The sequence below is a fragment of the Kogia breviceps genome, chromosome 19 (genome assembly GCF_026419965.1).
Source record: "Kogia breviceps isolate mKogBre1 chromosome 19, mKogBre1 haplotype 1, whole genome shotgun sequence".
NCBI lineage: Eukaryota > Metazoa > Chordata > Mammalia > Artiodactyla > Physeteridae > Kogia > Kogia breviceps.
Window position 1 is genome coordinate 50,367,729 of NC_081328.1, and position 15,945 is coordinate 50,383,673.

Here is a 15,945-nt window from a genome sequence, read left to right on the forward strand (position 1 = left end):
GAGTATACAGGATGGGCTGGACAGGGGTCGAGGAGAGGGGCCCGGGGCAAGGGACACGGTAACCTCATTCCACACGTGTGCCCCCAAGGCTTTGTGCAGCCAAGGGAGTGATGCTGTGCTGATCCGACAGGAGAACCATTTCCAAAATCGGCTCGTTGTTCGAAAGCGCTGACCACAGCAACGTGACCAGCATCTCGAAAATGAGTTGAGGTGTCATTTCTCCTTCAAGGCACCATCAGATGATCTTAGCAGCCTCCTCTGAAACTCCCCGTTTCAAAACAGAATGGGGAACCTAGTGATACCTGTCAAAGCTTACAGACTAAGGAGTGAAATTATTTTTTAAAAATAAACAAAAGATGGAATGGGCTTGGTGAATGCTCCTGAGCAGTGAGGAGCTTATAGGTGGGGGCTGAAGAACATATCCTTTCTTTTTTCTCTTGCCGTCTCCTTCCTAGAGCTGCAGTCGTTGCGGTTCTGTACACAGAAGTCCTCCAGAGAAATGCCTGTGGGCTGCTCTCCCAACCGCATCCCTCTGGCGGATCCAGGGGAGGGAGCCCCATCTGGGTGCCAGGTGGCTGCTGCAGTGATGCAGAGCCCAGGAAGGGCACAGTCCGACACCCCACCTCCTCCTGGCTCCGCGCAGCAGGCTGAGGGGTCCTGGGAGGGAGGGACAGACAGACGGCTCTGATGCAGAGTTAGAAGGACACATCCATCTTCCTGACTCGGCATGACCTAGAAAAATCCACAGCATCAGAACTTGGTTTTTGCAAACAAGCACAAGGATCCTATTATTTTAAGCCGAGGTTCCAGTTGCCACATGACGAGTATCTGTGACCACTTGGTTCTCAGACCGAGAACTTTGAGCACTTAAGGAGGGAAGACAGTCTAACTGCAAAATATGATTAGCATGGAATAGGATCTGCCGCCTTCATCTCTTGGCAGGGCTAAGTGTTTTCCTAAGGGGAGAGGGGTGTTGAGTCCTCAGGGGTGGATCTGTTACCCCGATTTGCAGCCATTAGTGGTGCGGGAGCCACACAGGCTGGGGAGAGGCTGAGTGGCGGCCCGGAGACAAGCAAACCCCCGGTCACTGAAGGCCAGGTCTCTGAGGTCTCAGCCATTTCTGAAATGCTGAGGACCCTGGGTGGAATAGCAGAAGCCTAATTCTAATTCTAAATCAAGACTTCGATACTGTGTGTACTTAACAAGGACTAGCAGGTCGCCCATGAAGAAATGGTCCTAAGAGATGTGGAAAACAAATCTGGAGTACCCACCAGCCCTTGAGAAAAATATCTTAAAAAGATTTTTTTTATTGAAGTATAGTTGATTTACAATGTTGTATTAGTTTCAGGTGTGTAGCAAAGCGATTCAGTGATACATATACGTATATTCTTTTTCAGATTCTTTTCCATTATAGGTTATTACAAGATATTGAATATAGTTCCCTGTGCTCTACAGTAGGTCCTTGTTTTTCTATTTTATATATAGTGATGTGTATCTGTTAATCCCAAATTCCTAACTGAACCTCCTCCCTACCCCCAAGAAAAATATCTTGTTTTTTTTCTTTCTGGCTGAGCCACGCAGCTTGTGGGATCCCCAGCCCTCGGCAGTGAAAGCGTGGAGTCCTAAGCACTGAACTGTCGGGGAATTCCTGAAAAATATCTTTTAGAAAGGAGAGCCTTGGGACTTCCCTGGCAATCCAGTGGTTAAGACTCCGAGCTTCCACTGCAGGGGGTGCGGGGTCTATCCCTGGTTGGGGAACTAAGATCCCGCATGCCACATGGCGGCCCCCCCCTCAAAACAAAGAAGAGACGGACGCAATGTTCCTCAAAAAGTTAAACATAGAGTTACCACATGACCCAGCAATGTCACTCCTGGGTACTTACCCAAGAGAACTGAGAACATGTGTCCACACAAAAACTTGTACACGAATGTTCATAGCAGCTCTATTCACAATCACTGAAAGGTAGAAACAACCCAAGTGTCCGTCAACAGAGGAATGGGTAAAAGAAGCGTGGCATATCCATACTCAGGAATAGTATCTGGCCATAAAAAGGAATGAAGTCCTGATCTATGCTACCGTGTGAATGAACCACATGACCGTGATGTGAAAGAAGTGACAGAAGCCATATACAAAAGGCCACATATTGTGTGATTCCATTTAAATGAAACGTCCAGAATAGGTAAATCCAGAAAGACAGAAAGCAGACTGGTGGTTGCCCGGGGTATGGGGAGACACTGCTTCATGGATATGGGTTGTATTTTGGGCGATTTTATTTTAGGATGATAGTTTTATTATGGGTTTTGTTTTGGAACTAGTTAGAGGTCATGGTGGCACAACACTGTGATGTGCTAAATGCCACTGACTTGTTTATTTTATGTTATGTGCATTCGTCCGAAATATTTTTTTTAACGTTCATTTTATTTATTTATTTATTTATTACCTTTTTTTTTGGCCACGCCTTGGCTTGTGGGATCTTAGTTCCCTGACCAGGAATTGAACCTGCGCCCTCGGCGGCGATAAAATTGCAGAGTCCTAACCATCGGACCTCCGGGGAATTCCCAAATTTTATTTTATTTTTTTTAAATGAGGGACTTGAACCAGCCATGACCCTTTCCGGATCATTCTTCTGTGATGCACAAAAAGTCCATTTCTAAGGATGCAGTTGAAATTCTGATTTGGGTGGTGTTAGATATTTATTCCAGGCATTTGTTAAAGAAGGGTGAGGAGGACTTTCTTCAGGACCATCTTGATGGGGGCAGGGGCCACCACCTGGGGTCTTGCAGCGGTGGGGGAGGGAGTAGAGATCGGGCTGAACTGTGAATATAAGGAAAGGTGGGAATGTACAGCCAGGGAGCAGATTGGGGTCAGTGGATGGAAGATAGTATAGTAAGAGGAAACATCAGGGGAAAGGGGAGATTTTTTGCTAAACTGACCTACCTGAACTTGCTGAAGGCAGGCCAGGGGGCTCAGACATCACCCCAGGGTGGTGGAGGATGGGGAACCTCAACAGACATTGAAGGTGACCAGACCTGGAGGATGGGGGATTCTGGCTAGAACTGGACTCTGCAAAGCAGGACACAGAGCCCAGGGTTTGAGACCTAGTCAGAAGAGGGCTCAGATGAGCCCGATTAGATCAAGGAGAGAATCTTTCTCCTTGTCACTGAATTATTCGGAGTCCAGTAACGTCAGCCTCATGGAACCATTCAGAGGCTCCTTCCCTCTTCTTTCAGTGGTGAGGGGTGGCCGCCAGCGCTTTGGTGGCATTAGTTGGAGGGACTTATCTTGTCTCAAAAGTAGTGTCACCTTGTGGAGGCCCTAAATGCCGATCTTTTTGGTCACTGTTATTTTCTTTTCATTTCTCTGTATTTCCCCCCCATAGTTATGCAATATGTGTGAGGTTTGTTTTTTTATTTAAGAATGTGTGTGTGTGTGTATAACTGAAGCACTTTGCTGCATGGAGTTTTTACTGAAGTATAAATATATACAGGAAAGCACGCAGATCATAAACTATGAATTTATGTACCAACACACCTGCATTAATCAAAGAGCACATCCTAGAAACCCCTGGTGGTCCCTTGCAGCCACTTGCCGCCCCGCACAAGATAACCACTCATGCCAGTGTATTTTTATATTTGGGAAAAAGATACTTAAAATTTAAACAGAGTGAAATACATTAGAGATGGAAAAATTTTAAATCCAGCCTTTTTTATTTGTGAAGACTCTTCCAAATGGCTCAGACGTGGTAAGGGCTGAGGGCTCTAAGTGGGTTTGGCCTCGGGATATTCCTAAAGGAAAGCAGGAGGCAGCTGGCAATAGCCACGGGATTCGCTGATGGACCCATCTCCTTTCTGGGTCATTTGGCACCTCCGCTCCCAAACTAGCCAGCACACTGGAACCCCCTGGTGGAGCTTCAGTACTACAGATACCTGGGTCCCACCCCCAGAGATTGTGATTTAACAGGTCTGGAGTGTGTGTGGCCCGAGCTTCAGACAGAGTTTTTCAAAGCTCTGAAGTGATTCTAATATGCAGACAGGGCTTCCCTGGCACTCCAGCAGTTAAGACTCTGTTGCTTCCAATGCAGGGATCGCAGGTTTGATCCCTGGTCGGGGAACTAGGATCCCACATGCTGTGCAGCGAGGCCAAAAAGTTTAAAAATGAAAAATAGATACATAAATAAATAGGCAGACAATGTGGGAACTGCTGACTTAGCATAAAAGGAAGATCTGGAGCCTGTTTTCCAAACAGGCAGGCAAACTCAAAGGCCTCCCAGAGATTCTGCAACTGCCACAAAAACCTTTCTCATTCAGGAGCATCATGAATTGTCACGGTCCCACTGACTATTTCACGTCTGGAAATGAGTCAGGCATAGTACAGAAATGACACACACTCTTACAGCCTCCCCCCACATCCTCCCAGACACTGGCTTGGGAACGTGGCAATAGTGACAAAGCTGGCTACCACCCAGGCTCCAGGAAAATGGGGGGAGGGGAGGCTCTGCACTTATTACAGTTACTCCCACTAGGTGTGTCAAAGCAGATGCTCTTGTGAATTAAAAAAAAAATCAATTAAATCTTATTTCCCTGTTGAACAGTAATACAATTTTGAAAATGCTCTTTCTTAATATCGAATTGGTATTTAATTACCGGGGGGATTCTACTTTCCCTGAAAGGAAGATGAAGTTACCTTCCCACCATGAGGTCTCTTACCCTGGGGCTCAGCCTTGGATGTTCCTGGTCCCCCCACGTCACCACACTGTACCTTCATGATATAGGTCAGATTTCTAAGAACCCGACTGTGTTTCTATGGTGGTTGTTTGGAATAGTGGCTTAAAATTTACGGAAGAATGGGAAAGGAGTGACAGGAGAAAGAAATGGTCAGGTAGGGGAGGACGGGGCGGGGGGTGCGGGGGGAGCTGGAACGCTTTCATGTCAGGGGTTACCCAGCTTGTGAGTTGGTACTGCGCCTAGGCTAGAACTTGGGCTTGGAATGGCGTTTGACCTGTATCTTTCCACCAGCCCAGATATCCCACTTGTGCAAACCCTTCTTGGACAATCCCTAGAAAGACAATTCATTTTTCATCCAAGAAAGCACCATATGTTTCTTCAGAAACCTTTCAAGTACTGGACTCCCTAGGGAAGTGTTCCAATGATCTGTTGCCGAGTGAGAAATCACCCTAAGATGTAGTGGCTTGAAGCACTAATTTATTGGGTCCATTGTGGGTTGATTGGGCTCAGCTGGGTGGTTCTCACCTGGGGACTCATGTGATTCCAGTGTCAATGGGCTGAACATCTGAGGTGGGTCCCTCCCGTGGGACCACTGAGGCAGGCCGTCAGCTGGTTCTGCTGGGGCTGTCAGCCAGGGCGCCTGTGTGGACTCTCCATGTGACATGGCAGCTAGGTTCCCAGAGGGAATGTCTCAAGAGCATAATTCCAAGACACCCAGCAGAAGCTGTGTGGCTTCTCATGCCCTGGTTTTGGAAGTCCCAGGCCATCACTGTGCACATTCTACAGCTCAAGCAAGTCACTAAGGCCAGCCCAGATTCCAGGGAATGGAACCAGGGTCCTTCCCCCTTGGTCGGGGAGGAGGGGTTGATGGAGGCCATATTTAGGGACTCTCAGTTACTTACCTTAGGAATTGAGAATTGGGACAAATTTAGGGAACTGCTTCACCCTCAAGGAAACTAGTTTGTAGCTTAAGAACAAGATGCCTTCAAATATATTTTCAGGAACCCCAGCGCCGTGTTGATCAACGCCCCAGCTTCCTTGGGTCTCCTTGCTTTAACTGAAACCAGCTACCCTGCCTGACGGCGTTCATCCTTAAGCCTTCTCTCTACCCCCAGAAGCTACTGATTTTCCACTTCCTTCTTAATACAAGTGCTAACATTCATCACGCTCTTATTTTGTGCCAGACACTGTGCTGAGCAATGCATGTACTTAGCTCATTTCATTAGGAAGACTTGTCTTGTTGAAGTGCCCATTAAGAAAAGGTTGATTGTTTGTTTGTTTCCAGTAACTGCCGCCAGCTGTGCTGTCCAAACCCCCTTTGTTACTGGGTGAAAGACTCCCCATTAAGGCACCTCAATCTGATTCCACTGTTCCAGTCACTTTTTTTTGTTATTAAGGCAGCCCCATTTGGCAGTTTAAGACTTGTCCGTTTAGGAACTCAAACTTGGGAATTCCCTGGTGGCCCAGTGGTTAGGACCCAGCACTTTCTTCACTACAGGGGCCCCGGGTTTGATTACCTGGTCCCGCAAGCCGTGGGCATGGCAAAAAAAGAAAGAAAGAAAGAAAGAAAGTCAAACTTATCTCAAGCACAGGCTCCAGCACTGAAGCAGGGACGATGCCTATCTCTCACAAGCCGCCCACTCCTCTGTGCTTACTTGGTGAGGTTGAGGCAGAGGGGAGAGAAAGAGAAAACGGATGTGTTTCCTGTGGTGACTAGTTGGGGGCGGTGATGTGGCTGTCCTGTGCCCTGGGTCTTTACTGCTGACCCAACTCATTCTCTAGAGCGGGCTTTCTCATCCTCAGCACTATTGGGGGCTGGATTATCCTCTGTTGTGGGGACCTGTCCTGTGCATCGTTTAACAATATCCCTGGCCTCCGCCCACTAGATGCCACTAGTACTTCCCAAGCTGTGCAACCAAAAATGTCTCCAGTCATTGCCAGTGTCCCCTGGGAGCAACCTTGCCCTGGTTGAGAACCAGTGCTCCTTAGACTTGGTGTGGACGAGTGGGCGCCCCACAGGCCTGCCAGCAGAGACTCTCTCCCGAGGGCTCCCCCTGGTTACACAGTCTTGCTGACCTTTGGAGGTGGCCTCATGCCATATTTATTGCTGCGAGGAGGTTCCCCAATCCCCAATCCCAGAATCTGCAATTCCATCCATACCCCGGATCCGACTCTGGGGCTGTGGGGTTGCACCCATCTTCTGAGGGGAGGGGTGGATCCAGTCCTTCGCCTCCTGGCTGACTGCCCGCCATGCCAGCTCCTCTGGGCACTGGGCACTCGCCAAACTTCAGGAGCCCCAGGGCAGATCCACCAGCCCACGGCCAAGTGGACAGCCAAGTGGGAGACAAGATGCTCCTGTCTACCGTCCCACACACTTTACAGTGACTCTACTGTGTCCCCAACCCCACTCACCCCCACCTGGTTTCAAGAAAAGCCAGTCAAGTCTTCATGAAGAAGCAGCCCCTCACCCTTCCTCTCTCCCTTGTTCTTGAGGCAGGATGCCATGACACTGACTATCCCTAGTTGGGCCAAACTTCACAGGTTAAGACCGCTGTCCTCCACGAGACTGTCCTACCTCACACACCAGCAGCAAGTTGGGGGGGGCCCTGGCCACACTCACTTTTGACCAGCTGGCTACAAATTTGGGGGTTCCCACTACCCCCTCAGGTTCAATAATTCACTAGAATGACTCACAGAACTCAGGAAAGTGCTGTACTTGCTATTACAGTTTCACGACAGCTAAAGGATGCAAATCTGAACCAGCCACAGGGAGAGACACCTAGGGTGAGGTCGGGGGTGGGGGGTGGTACCAAACTTGAAGATTCTGGCGTCCTCAGGGACACGTTACCCTGTTGGCAGAGCACTGCCAACCAAGGAAGCTCACCGAGCTTGGGTGTCTAGAGTTTTTATTGGGGTTTCATTATGTAGGCACCATTGATTAAGTCATTGACCATTGATTGAACTCAGTCTCCAGCTCCCCTTCCTTCCCCAGAGGTTGAGCTAATATCACGTGGTTTATCCTAAACTGTCAGATAGAATTGGAGGGGCCCCACCATGAATAACTGACACTCCTATCACTCAGGAAGTTCCAAGGATTTAGAGGTGACCTCCCAGGAACCAGACAAAGGCCAGCCAAATGCTGGATTACACACAGGATTTAAAGAGTCAGTGCTGCATGGCACCTCCCAGCCAGCCCCCTGCTGGCAGTTCTCCGAACAGAGGACGTGGGGTGCATTTTATTCTTGGCAGTAGGCTCTGGCAATTCTTGGAAAGCAGGAAAGATCCTGCCAGGCAAGTACCTCCCTCCACCTTGTCACACGTGCATCATCTCATTTAGTCCTCACCACCACCCCCAGGCAGGTATTATTGTGATCACCGTTCCACAGATGAAGAAACGCAGGTGCAGGTTGACGGACTCTCCCAGGTGAACCAGCAGAACAGGACTGAGTCCAGGTCTGTCTGACTCCAGAGCTGCCCCCTCAGGGGCCACGGAGCCCTGCCTCCTGCCGCCCCCCCCCCCCCCCGCCACTGGTGTAGCCCTACCAGCTCCTCAGGCGGCCTCCAGAGCACCTCTCTTCCTCCTGCAGAGCCCTCCCTGTTCTGACCCTCTGCTACTGGGCTCACCCCTCTGAATGCCCCCTCTGCTGTTGCCTACTCCTGACGTCTCTGTGCCCCGCTCGCGATCTTCTTGGCTCCGAGTTCTGAGAACGCGTAAACATTAGGTTCTGGGAGTTGGACGCCTGCCATAACCTCTCTCTGACCTAGAATGATCTTGATCCGCGTCTGACCTCAGCCCCAGCTCTCGTGGTCGCGGCTGGACCACCACGCCTTCTCCGATGCTAAAACCCACACGCCAGCCTGCCCTGCTTTCTCCCTCTTGTGGCCACACTGGCGTTCAGGCTTGCCTCTAAACCTCTGGCCTTTGGCACCCCCACCCTCTTCCTCCTCCAATCCGCTGTCCTGAGGCTGTGGGGAAGGAGAGGAGGGGCGGTGCTTCGAGTGGGGACCGCACGCAGCTCCGTGATGCTTGCTGCTGCGACTCTGCGAACCCCGTTTCTCCTCTGCGGCCGCTCCCTTCCAGCCTCTGCCGCCAGGGGAGCTAGTGAGGCCCGCACGGCTGGAAGGGGAGAAAGGGCCGCTGCTTCCTGTCTGCGCCTTGGTCACGAGAGCAGCCCCCTGGCAATGGTGACATCTGGTTCCAGGCTCCAGTGTCCCTGCGCTCCCAGAACCAGCCTCTGTGCCTCTCAGAGGTACCGCACCAGCTGGGCAGTGCCTCCTCGCCAGAGATCCGAGTCCCAGCTCCGTGGGACCCCCTCCTCCAGGCTTCTAGAATCCCATAATCCCAACCTGTCCTCTTGGTTCATGGGGGTCGGGTAGCTGCTTCCTGTGGTCTCCCAGTGTCGGCTTTCTGCCGCTTCTATCTTGCAATACCCATTTAACCAATTCTCTATATTAAATTGTTTGTTAAAATAATGAATGTGTTGGGAATTCCCACAAGCTGCTAGGCACGGCCAAAAAAAAAAAAGAAAGAAAGAACGTGGTTTGTCTTCCTGGTTGCCTCTGACCTAATAAATATGTATAAACATTTCCCATCTCCCTTCACCTAATAGCTCATACGTGCCAGACCTTGTTCTGTTTGACATGTATTAACTCACTAATTATTATTATCCCCACTTTACAGGGGAGTAAACTGAGGCAAAGGGAGACATAGTCGTTTGTTCGGGATCACACAGCTGTTAAGAGTGGGCTCCGAGAGCCTGGCTCCCGAGATAACACTCATCTACACACGCTGCAGCGTCTCACTGCTGACAGTGAGTCGGCGTAGCTGGGGCATTAAGTGACCACATAATGTTCCCGTTTGTGGATGGACGAGAGCTATTTTTGGATATTTGTATCATGTGGGGGGTTTTAGCTAGTAGAGAGCCTGGATCCCCTTGAACCTGACACACTTAGGACACTTGAGCCAGGAACCTTACAAAATTTCTGAATTATTTTGGTCCATGATTTGTTGTAACCTGTCTCCTTAATGTTTAACCTTCTATCTTCTCAGCCCTGACTCCCCCTGGCCTTTTTCTTCCTTCCATGTCTTTCCCTATGAGCCCATCTTGCCAGTGCTGCTGTAAATCTGGAGATACGGGTGAGGAGATAGATGTCTCCTGTTTGGCAGACTCTAGAAGGTTCTAGGAGGCAGCATGGTCTCACCTGGAATCAGAGTCTTCAGCGAGGTGTGGGTATCGGTGATACCCTGAAATGCCTCCAAAGGCCTCCACCAAGAGTTCCTGAAAACCCCATGACAGAAGAGGTTCTGTCCTCCTGAGACTCCATGCTGGATTCCATTTCAGACTTTCCAGCGGCCGGCAGGGCAGCTGCTCTCTACCACTGCCCTTGCTGAAGCTGGGAAGGGTCACTCCCAGCGCGCTCACCTCTGTCTGCCCGGTATTTTGCCCTCGCCCCCAGCATGGTTTCTGGTGTCCTATGGAGAGAATCAGCTTAGAGATCCAAGTCGGTATTATTTTTAGAACTAAAGATCATCCAGTCTCAGCTTGCTTGGGCCTGTTCAGGGAACGAGAACAGGGAAAAGTCTCATATTTTTCCAAAGTTCGTGTCGGAGTAGTGCACCGTGGAAGCCACACTTCTGAATCCTTGCCGAAAATGTTCTCCTTTGTTGCAAAGACTGACCTTGTCTTCCAAATAATTCATTCCCCAGGGACAAGGCTGAGCCACTCTAAACACACCCCTCTTTGTCTTCTCTGCTCCTTCTCGGACCATTCTTCGTGCCAAATCTGAACCTGTGCTTTCTCTTCTTGTTTTTAGAAGAGAGGAGATTATATTTCCATAACTCATGCTGAACCTGCAGCCCAGTGAGCAACAGGATTTTTTTTTTTTTGGATAACTTGAAAACTGAAATTGGGTTGAATATGGAAATGTCACCTTGCACTGAGCAGAGCTGTCTTTGTTTTTGCAGGAAATGTCCAGCAGGTTGGGAGCCTCAAGTATCAGCCTGTTTTATAGAGAAACATTTTAAAAACAACAACAACAAAAATAACTGGAACTGAGCAAGAGACGTCTCACTTCAAACGGCAAAAAACACATTCTTTGCAAAATGAGCAGACACGTCTTTCTACTCAGTCCAGACCCTGTATTGGTCAGGGTTCTCCAGAGAAGAAACAGAACCGACATGATATCTATCTATTTAGAAAGCAAATGTTGAAGAGCTCAAAGGAAAAATTAAAAACTCCACAATCAGAGAACAAGCAGATGAAAAATAATTAAGGTAATAGAGAATTTGACTACAAGTAACAAACGATCTAACCAACAGACGTAAAACATGCACCCCCAAACTGTAGAACACATATTCTTTTCAGGTGCATATAGGGCATTTACCTACATAGATCACGTGCCGGGCCATCACATAGCAGAGGATTGAATTCACTTAGGGTGTGTTCTCTCACAAAGTGGAATTAAATTAGAAATCAATAATAGAGCTCTAGAAATTTCCCGAAGTTTAGAAATCATGCAGCACACTTCTAACAATTCACAGGACAAAGAAGAAATCACAGTGAAAATTACAAAGATTCTCAGACATAAAAAACCATGTCGGGGGAAAAAAAAAAAAAAAAAAAAAAAACCATGTTGGGACTTCCTTGGTGGTCCAGTGGTTAAGACTCTGCGTTTCCACTACAGGCCGCACAGGTTTAATCCCTGGTGGGGGAACTAAGATGCTGCATGGCGTGGCAAAACAAAACAAAACAAAACAAAGCCATGTCATTTTCAGCAAATGGCAAACAGCTCAGAAAGCCACAGACCTAGGGCGTGGCCTGGAGAAAGCAGGGAGATGGAGAGGGAGACTCAGGCCATATCAGGCTAAGGAGTTTGGGCTTATAAACCGTGGAAAGCCCTGGAGGCTATTAACCAGGGGATCTGCTGTGTGTATGTAGAGGGTGGACTAAGAGATACTGGAGGGAAGGAAGGACGGAATGTGAAAGAATGAGGCCAGTTGGGAGGCCCCTGACTGAGATACGAGATCAATAGCAGTTCTCTGGGGCTTCTCTGGTGGCACAGTGGTTAAGAATCCGCCTGCCAATGCAGGGCACACGGGTTCAAGCCCTGGTCCAGGAAGATCCCACATGCTGTGGAGCAACTAAGCCCGTGAGCCACAACTACTGAAGCCCGCACACCTAGAGCTCTCTAGAGCCCGCGAGCCACAACTACTGAGCCCACGCACCGCAACTACTGAAGCCCGCGCGCCTAGAGCCCGTGCTCCGCAACAAGAGAAGCCACCGCAACGAGAAGCCTGCACACCGCAATGAAGAGCAGCCCCCGCTCGCTGCAACTAGAGAAAGCCCACGCGCAGCAACGAAGACCCAGTAGCAGCCAAAAATAAATCAATAAAAATAATACATTATATATTTAAAAAAATAGCTGTTCTCTGCATCACTCGTTGGGTCCACAGATACAAGTAGAGCCCCTACCATGTGCCAGGCACCAGGAGGTCACTAGGGTACCTTCTTCTCTCAGATACATTTTGTGAGCCATCCTAGTGCCACACAGATTATTATACATAGGTCATAAAGTGGGAAAACTTCCAACAGTGTAATCTAAATGTTCATTTTTTTATGAAGCTTCATGTTAAAATAGAGCATGGTTCTGTAATTCTTTTTTTTTTTTTGGTTCTGTAATTCTTGATGCCAGGCTGAGACTAAATGCATAGCCTGAGGGCGCTTCCCATGACATTCTGTGCCTAAATCCCAGCGCCTCCCTCCATGCCTGAGCCAACCTGTGAGGGCAGCTGTTTCTCATAAGTAGCTCCCAAATGGTTATCCCAAATTCATCTTTTATGACCCTTCTTCCCTATCTTATCAGTGGAGAAATAAGGGAAGTTTGTAGGAACTTAGACATTGAGGCTTGGTGAAGGTGAATACTTCCAATCTTAAATTTTGTGATTTCTTATTAGAGAAATTGATGATTAATCCTAGTGAGAGACCCACAGCAGGGTGAAGAAGGTGGGAGGACTTCTTATTAAAAACCACAAAAGACTTTTCAAAAATAAATTTATTTATTTATTTATGGCTGTGTTGGGTCTTCGTTTCTGTGTGAGGGCTTTCTCTAGTTGCAGCAAGCAGGGGCCACTCTTCATCGCGGTGTGCGGGCCTCTCACTGTCGTGGCCTCTCGCTGGAGAGCACAGGCTCCAGATGCGCAGGCTCAGTAGCTGTGGCTCACGGGCCCAATTGCTCCACGGCATGTGGGATCCTCCCAGATCAGGGCTTGAACCCGCGTCCCCTGCATTGGCAGGCAGATTCTCAACCACTGTGCCACCAGGGAAGCCCCCACAAAAGTTTTTTTTTTTTTTTTTTTTTTTTTTTTGTGGTATGCGGGCCTCTCACTGTTGTGGCCTCTCCCGCTGCGGGGCACAGGCTCCGGACGCGCAGGCTCAGCGGCCATGGCTCACGGGCCCAGCCGCTCCGCGGCATGTGGGATCCTCCCGGACCGGGGCACGAACCCGTATCCCCTGCATCGGCAGGCGGACTCCCAACCACTGCGCCACCAGGGAAGCCCCCACACAAAAGTTTTTAATAAGAGGGAGGCGAGGGTGTCAGAGTGGGTAAGGATATGTGAATGGAAGCAAAGATCAGAGAGAGAGAGATTTGAGGATGCTAGGCTGCTGATTTTGAAAATGGAGGTTGGGGACCACTAGCCAAGGAGAGAAGTGGCCTCTAGAGAGTGGAAAAGGCAAGGAAATGGATTTTCTTCCAGAACATCCAGAGGGAAATCAGCCTGCCAACACCTTGATTTTAGGACTTTTGACCTCCAGAACTAAGATTGTGTGTGTGTTGTTTTAAGCCACTTGGTGGTAATTTGTAACCACAGCAATAGGAAACAAATACAACTTCTAACACACTACATCATTTACTAAATTATTATGTTTATTTTAAAATTGCTCTCCCCCTGCTAGGTGTACCTCTCCAGGGTAGGAATTTTTGTCTTTTTTTTTTTCCCCTGTAAAGTATCCCAAACAACTAAAACGGGCCTGGCAAACAGTAGGTGCTCAGTAAATGTTAATAGATGGATAAATGGATAGATGTAGAAAGTGAGAGAAAGGAAAGAGTCAAGGATTCTCCTGAGACTTACTGACTGGGAACCTCACGTTATGTTTACTCACAGAGGGAATAGAGGAGCAGGTGCAGTTTGGAGAGAACTGAGAAAATGAAGATGGGTTTAGTTTGGGGTATATTAAGGTTTGAGGGGTTCTGTGGGATATATATATGGAAAAAATATATCTATATGGAAAATGTGAAGGGAAGTGGTTTCCTTTAGTTTTAGAAGGTAACATGGTTTATGGCTTGGTCCATCGGCTGAACTTGTGTACAGGTAAATAATTTGGTCTAAGCTATTTACCCCATAGCCCATTTGCTTTTTTCCTTTCCTTCTTTCTTTTCTTTCTTTCTTTTTCTTTTTCACCTGCTCTAGGAGAGAGGAGATGGGTGCATCAGTAATTCTGGAGAGCCAGCTGGAATGTGGGTCAGGCTGCTACAGGCCCTGGGGCAGTTCAATTTCCAAATCCTGAAACTTCAAGCTTGTGAGGCTTCATGACACAAGAGTCACAATCAATTGCTCCCTCAGGCCCAATGTCACAACAGGCAAAGTCCTCAGAAGGTGGAGAAGCAGGAGATCAGCTTCCCTCCCCAATCCTGAGGCAACTGATAACTAGTGACTCAAATGCTTCCCTGCCCTTTACTTCTTGGACCTCATTCAACAGGTATTGATTGCGTGCCTCTGGAACCCATAACACTGACCTGGACACCGGGAAATACGAAGAACTAAGTGACATACGATCTTGCCCTAGGAGGACTTACAACCTAGTCAGGAAGACAGATGTTCACAAAGCTAAATAAAAATAGAACTAACTATACATGGTGCCATGCACGGTACCGCCCAGCGGGCGAGGGCGGCTTGCTGTGGTTGAAGTATCTAGAAAGACTCAGTGGAGCAGATGTCACGTGAGTGGGTCTTTAAGGGACTGGAGCACACGGAAGGGGAGGAATAAAGGCTTTTCTGATTGAGAGCAAAGACTGGCAGGAGTGCCTTGACTCGTTCAGAGAGCCTTGCCTTACGTGCAGATGCAAGTTTGGAGTTTGGGGAATAAAGATCAGGCTCAGGAGTACACCACCTTTTGGGCATTTTAGTATCCCAGGCAACCACCCGGAAATAACCCCGCCCTCCACTTTTCAAAGCAAGCCCAGCCTAGCGCGGCGCATGCGCCTCGCAGGGCTCTAGCGCTGTGTTATCATGGAGGCGAAGAGCTAGATCGTCAGCCACCTCGGAGGCTGACATTTTGGATCCTGGCGGAAAAGTTGGAAAGGCTGGCACCACTACCAAGTCAGGCTGCACCACCCAAGAAGATGAGAGCAAAAGAACTCCCGTGGAGCGACAAGATCAGGCGGCGGAATGAATCCTTGATGCTTCCCTCGGAAAAAAAGCTTGTAGAGAATTGCCCACCGCCCTGCCCTCATCTGAGATGGTGACTGTGCGGGCGCTCTAGCCGCGCCTTTTCGATTCCCGGAGTGGGCGGTGCCGTCGTCACTGGCTTTGAGGTGGCTGCGGCGCAGGTCGGGGCGAGCTCTGGTGGCGCCGGAGCCCGTAGTAGTCTTTTGTACGAGGAGGGTGGGGGTCTCTGACCTCTTCCCTCCTGTGCCGGGTTTCTCGGTTCCTTCCCTACGCGGGCCTACCGCTCCCCCGTGCAGCCCCGCCGCGGGCCGGCTGTAACTGCGCTCCCGGGCCGGACGATGCCCAAGAAGCTGCTGCTGCTGCCCCCGCTGTCCGTGTCCTCCACTTTCCGCGCCCTGCGAGCCTGCCCCGCCGCCCGCCCGGCCATGAACGCCGCCCGCACCGGCTACCGAGTCTTCTCGGCCAACTCCACGGCTGCCTGCACCGAGCTGGCCAAGCGCATCACCGAGTAAGGGGCGGGGATGTCCCGAGGGGCCCTTCCCGGGAGACGGTCCTTGCTCCTTATCGCCTCCACGTCCCCCGACCCGGGCAAGGGGTAATTTGGCCCCATCGTCCAGCGTCTTGGGGGAGGGAGTCGCAGAATCCTGCCATTTCAGGTCTGGACAAACCCTTGGAGGTGACAGAGGATCACCCCCCCACCCCCCACCCCCAGTTCTGCAGCTGAAAAGCGTTCGTCTGACTCTTGCTGGCTTCTCCCCACCCCCGGGTCGTTG

General features: G+C 49.6%; 1 protein-coding gene across 3 annotated transcripts in view; it reads left to right on the forward strand.

The window, feature by feature from the left end:
- PRPSAP1 (phosphoribosyl pyrophosphate synthetase associated protein 1) overlaps nt 1-15,945 on the forward strand; it is a 51,966-nt gene that overhangs the window by 5,695 nt on the left and 30,326 nt on the right. For 2 of the 3 annotated variants that reach the window (XM_067021290.1, XM_067021289.1), the window contains exons 2-3: nt 10,691-10,999; nt 14,195-15,680. In XM_067021290.1, the coding sequence (XP_066877391.1) occupies nt 15,511-15,680 (170 nt within the window). In that variant the 5' untranslated portion in view covers nt 10,691-10,999; nt 14,195-15,510. The remainder of the gene's footprint in view (nt 1-10,690; nt 11,000-14,194; nt 15,681-15,945) is intronic. The other variant, XM_059048109.2, reaches the window with a different exon arrangement.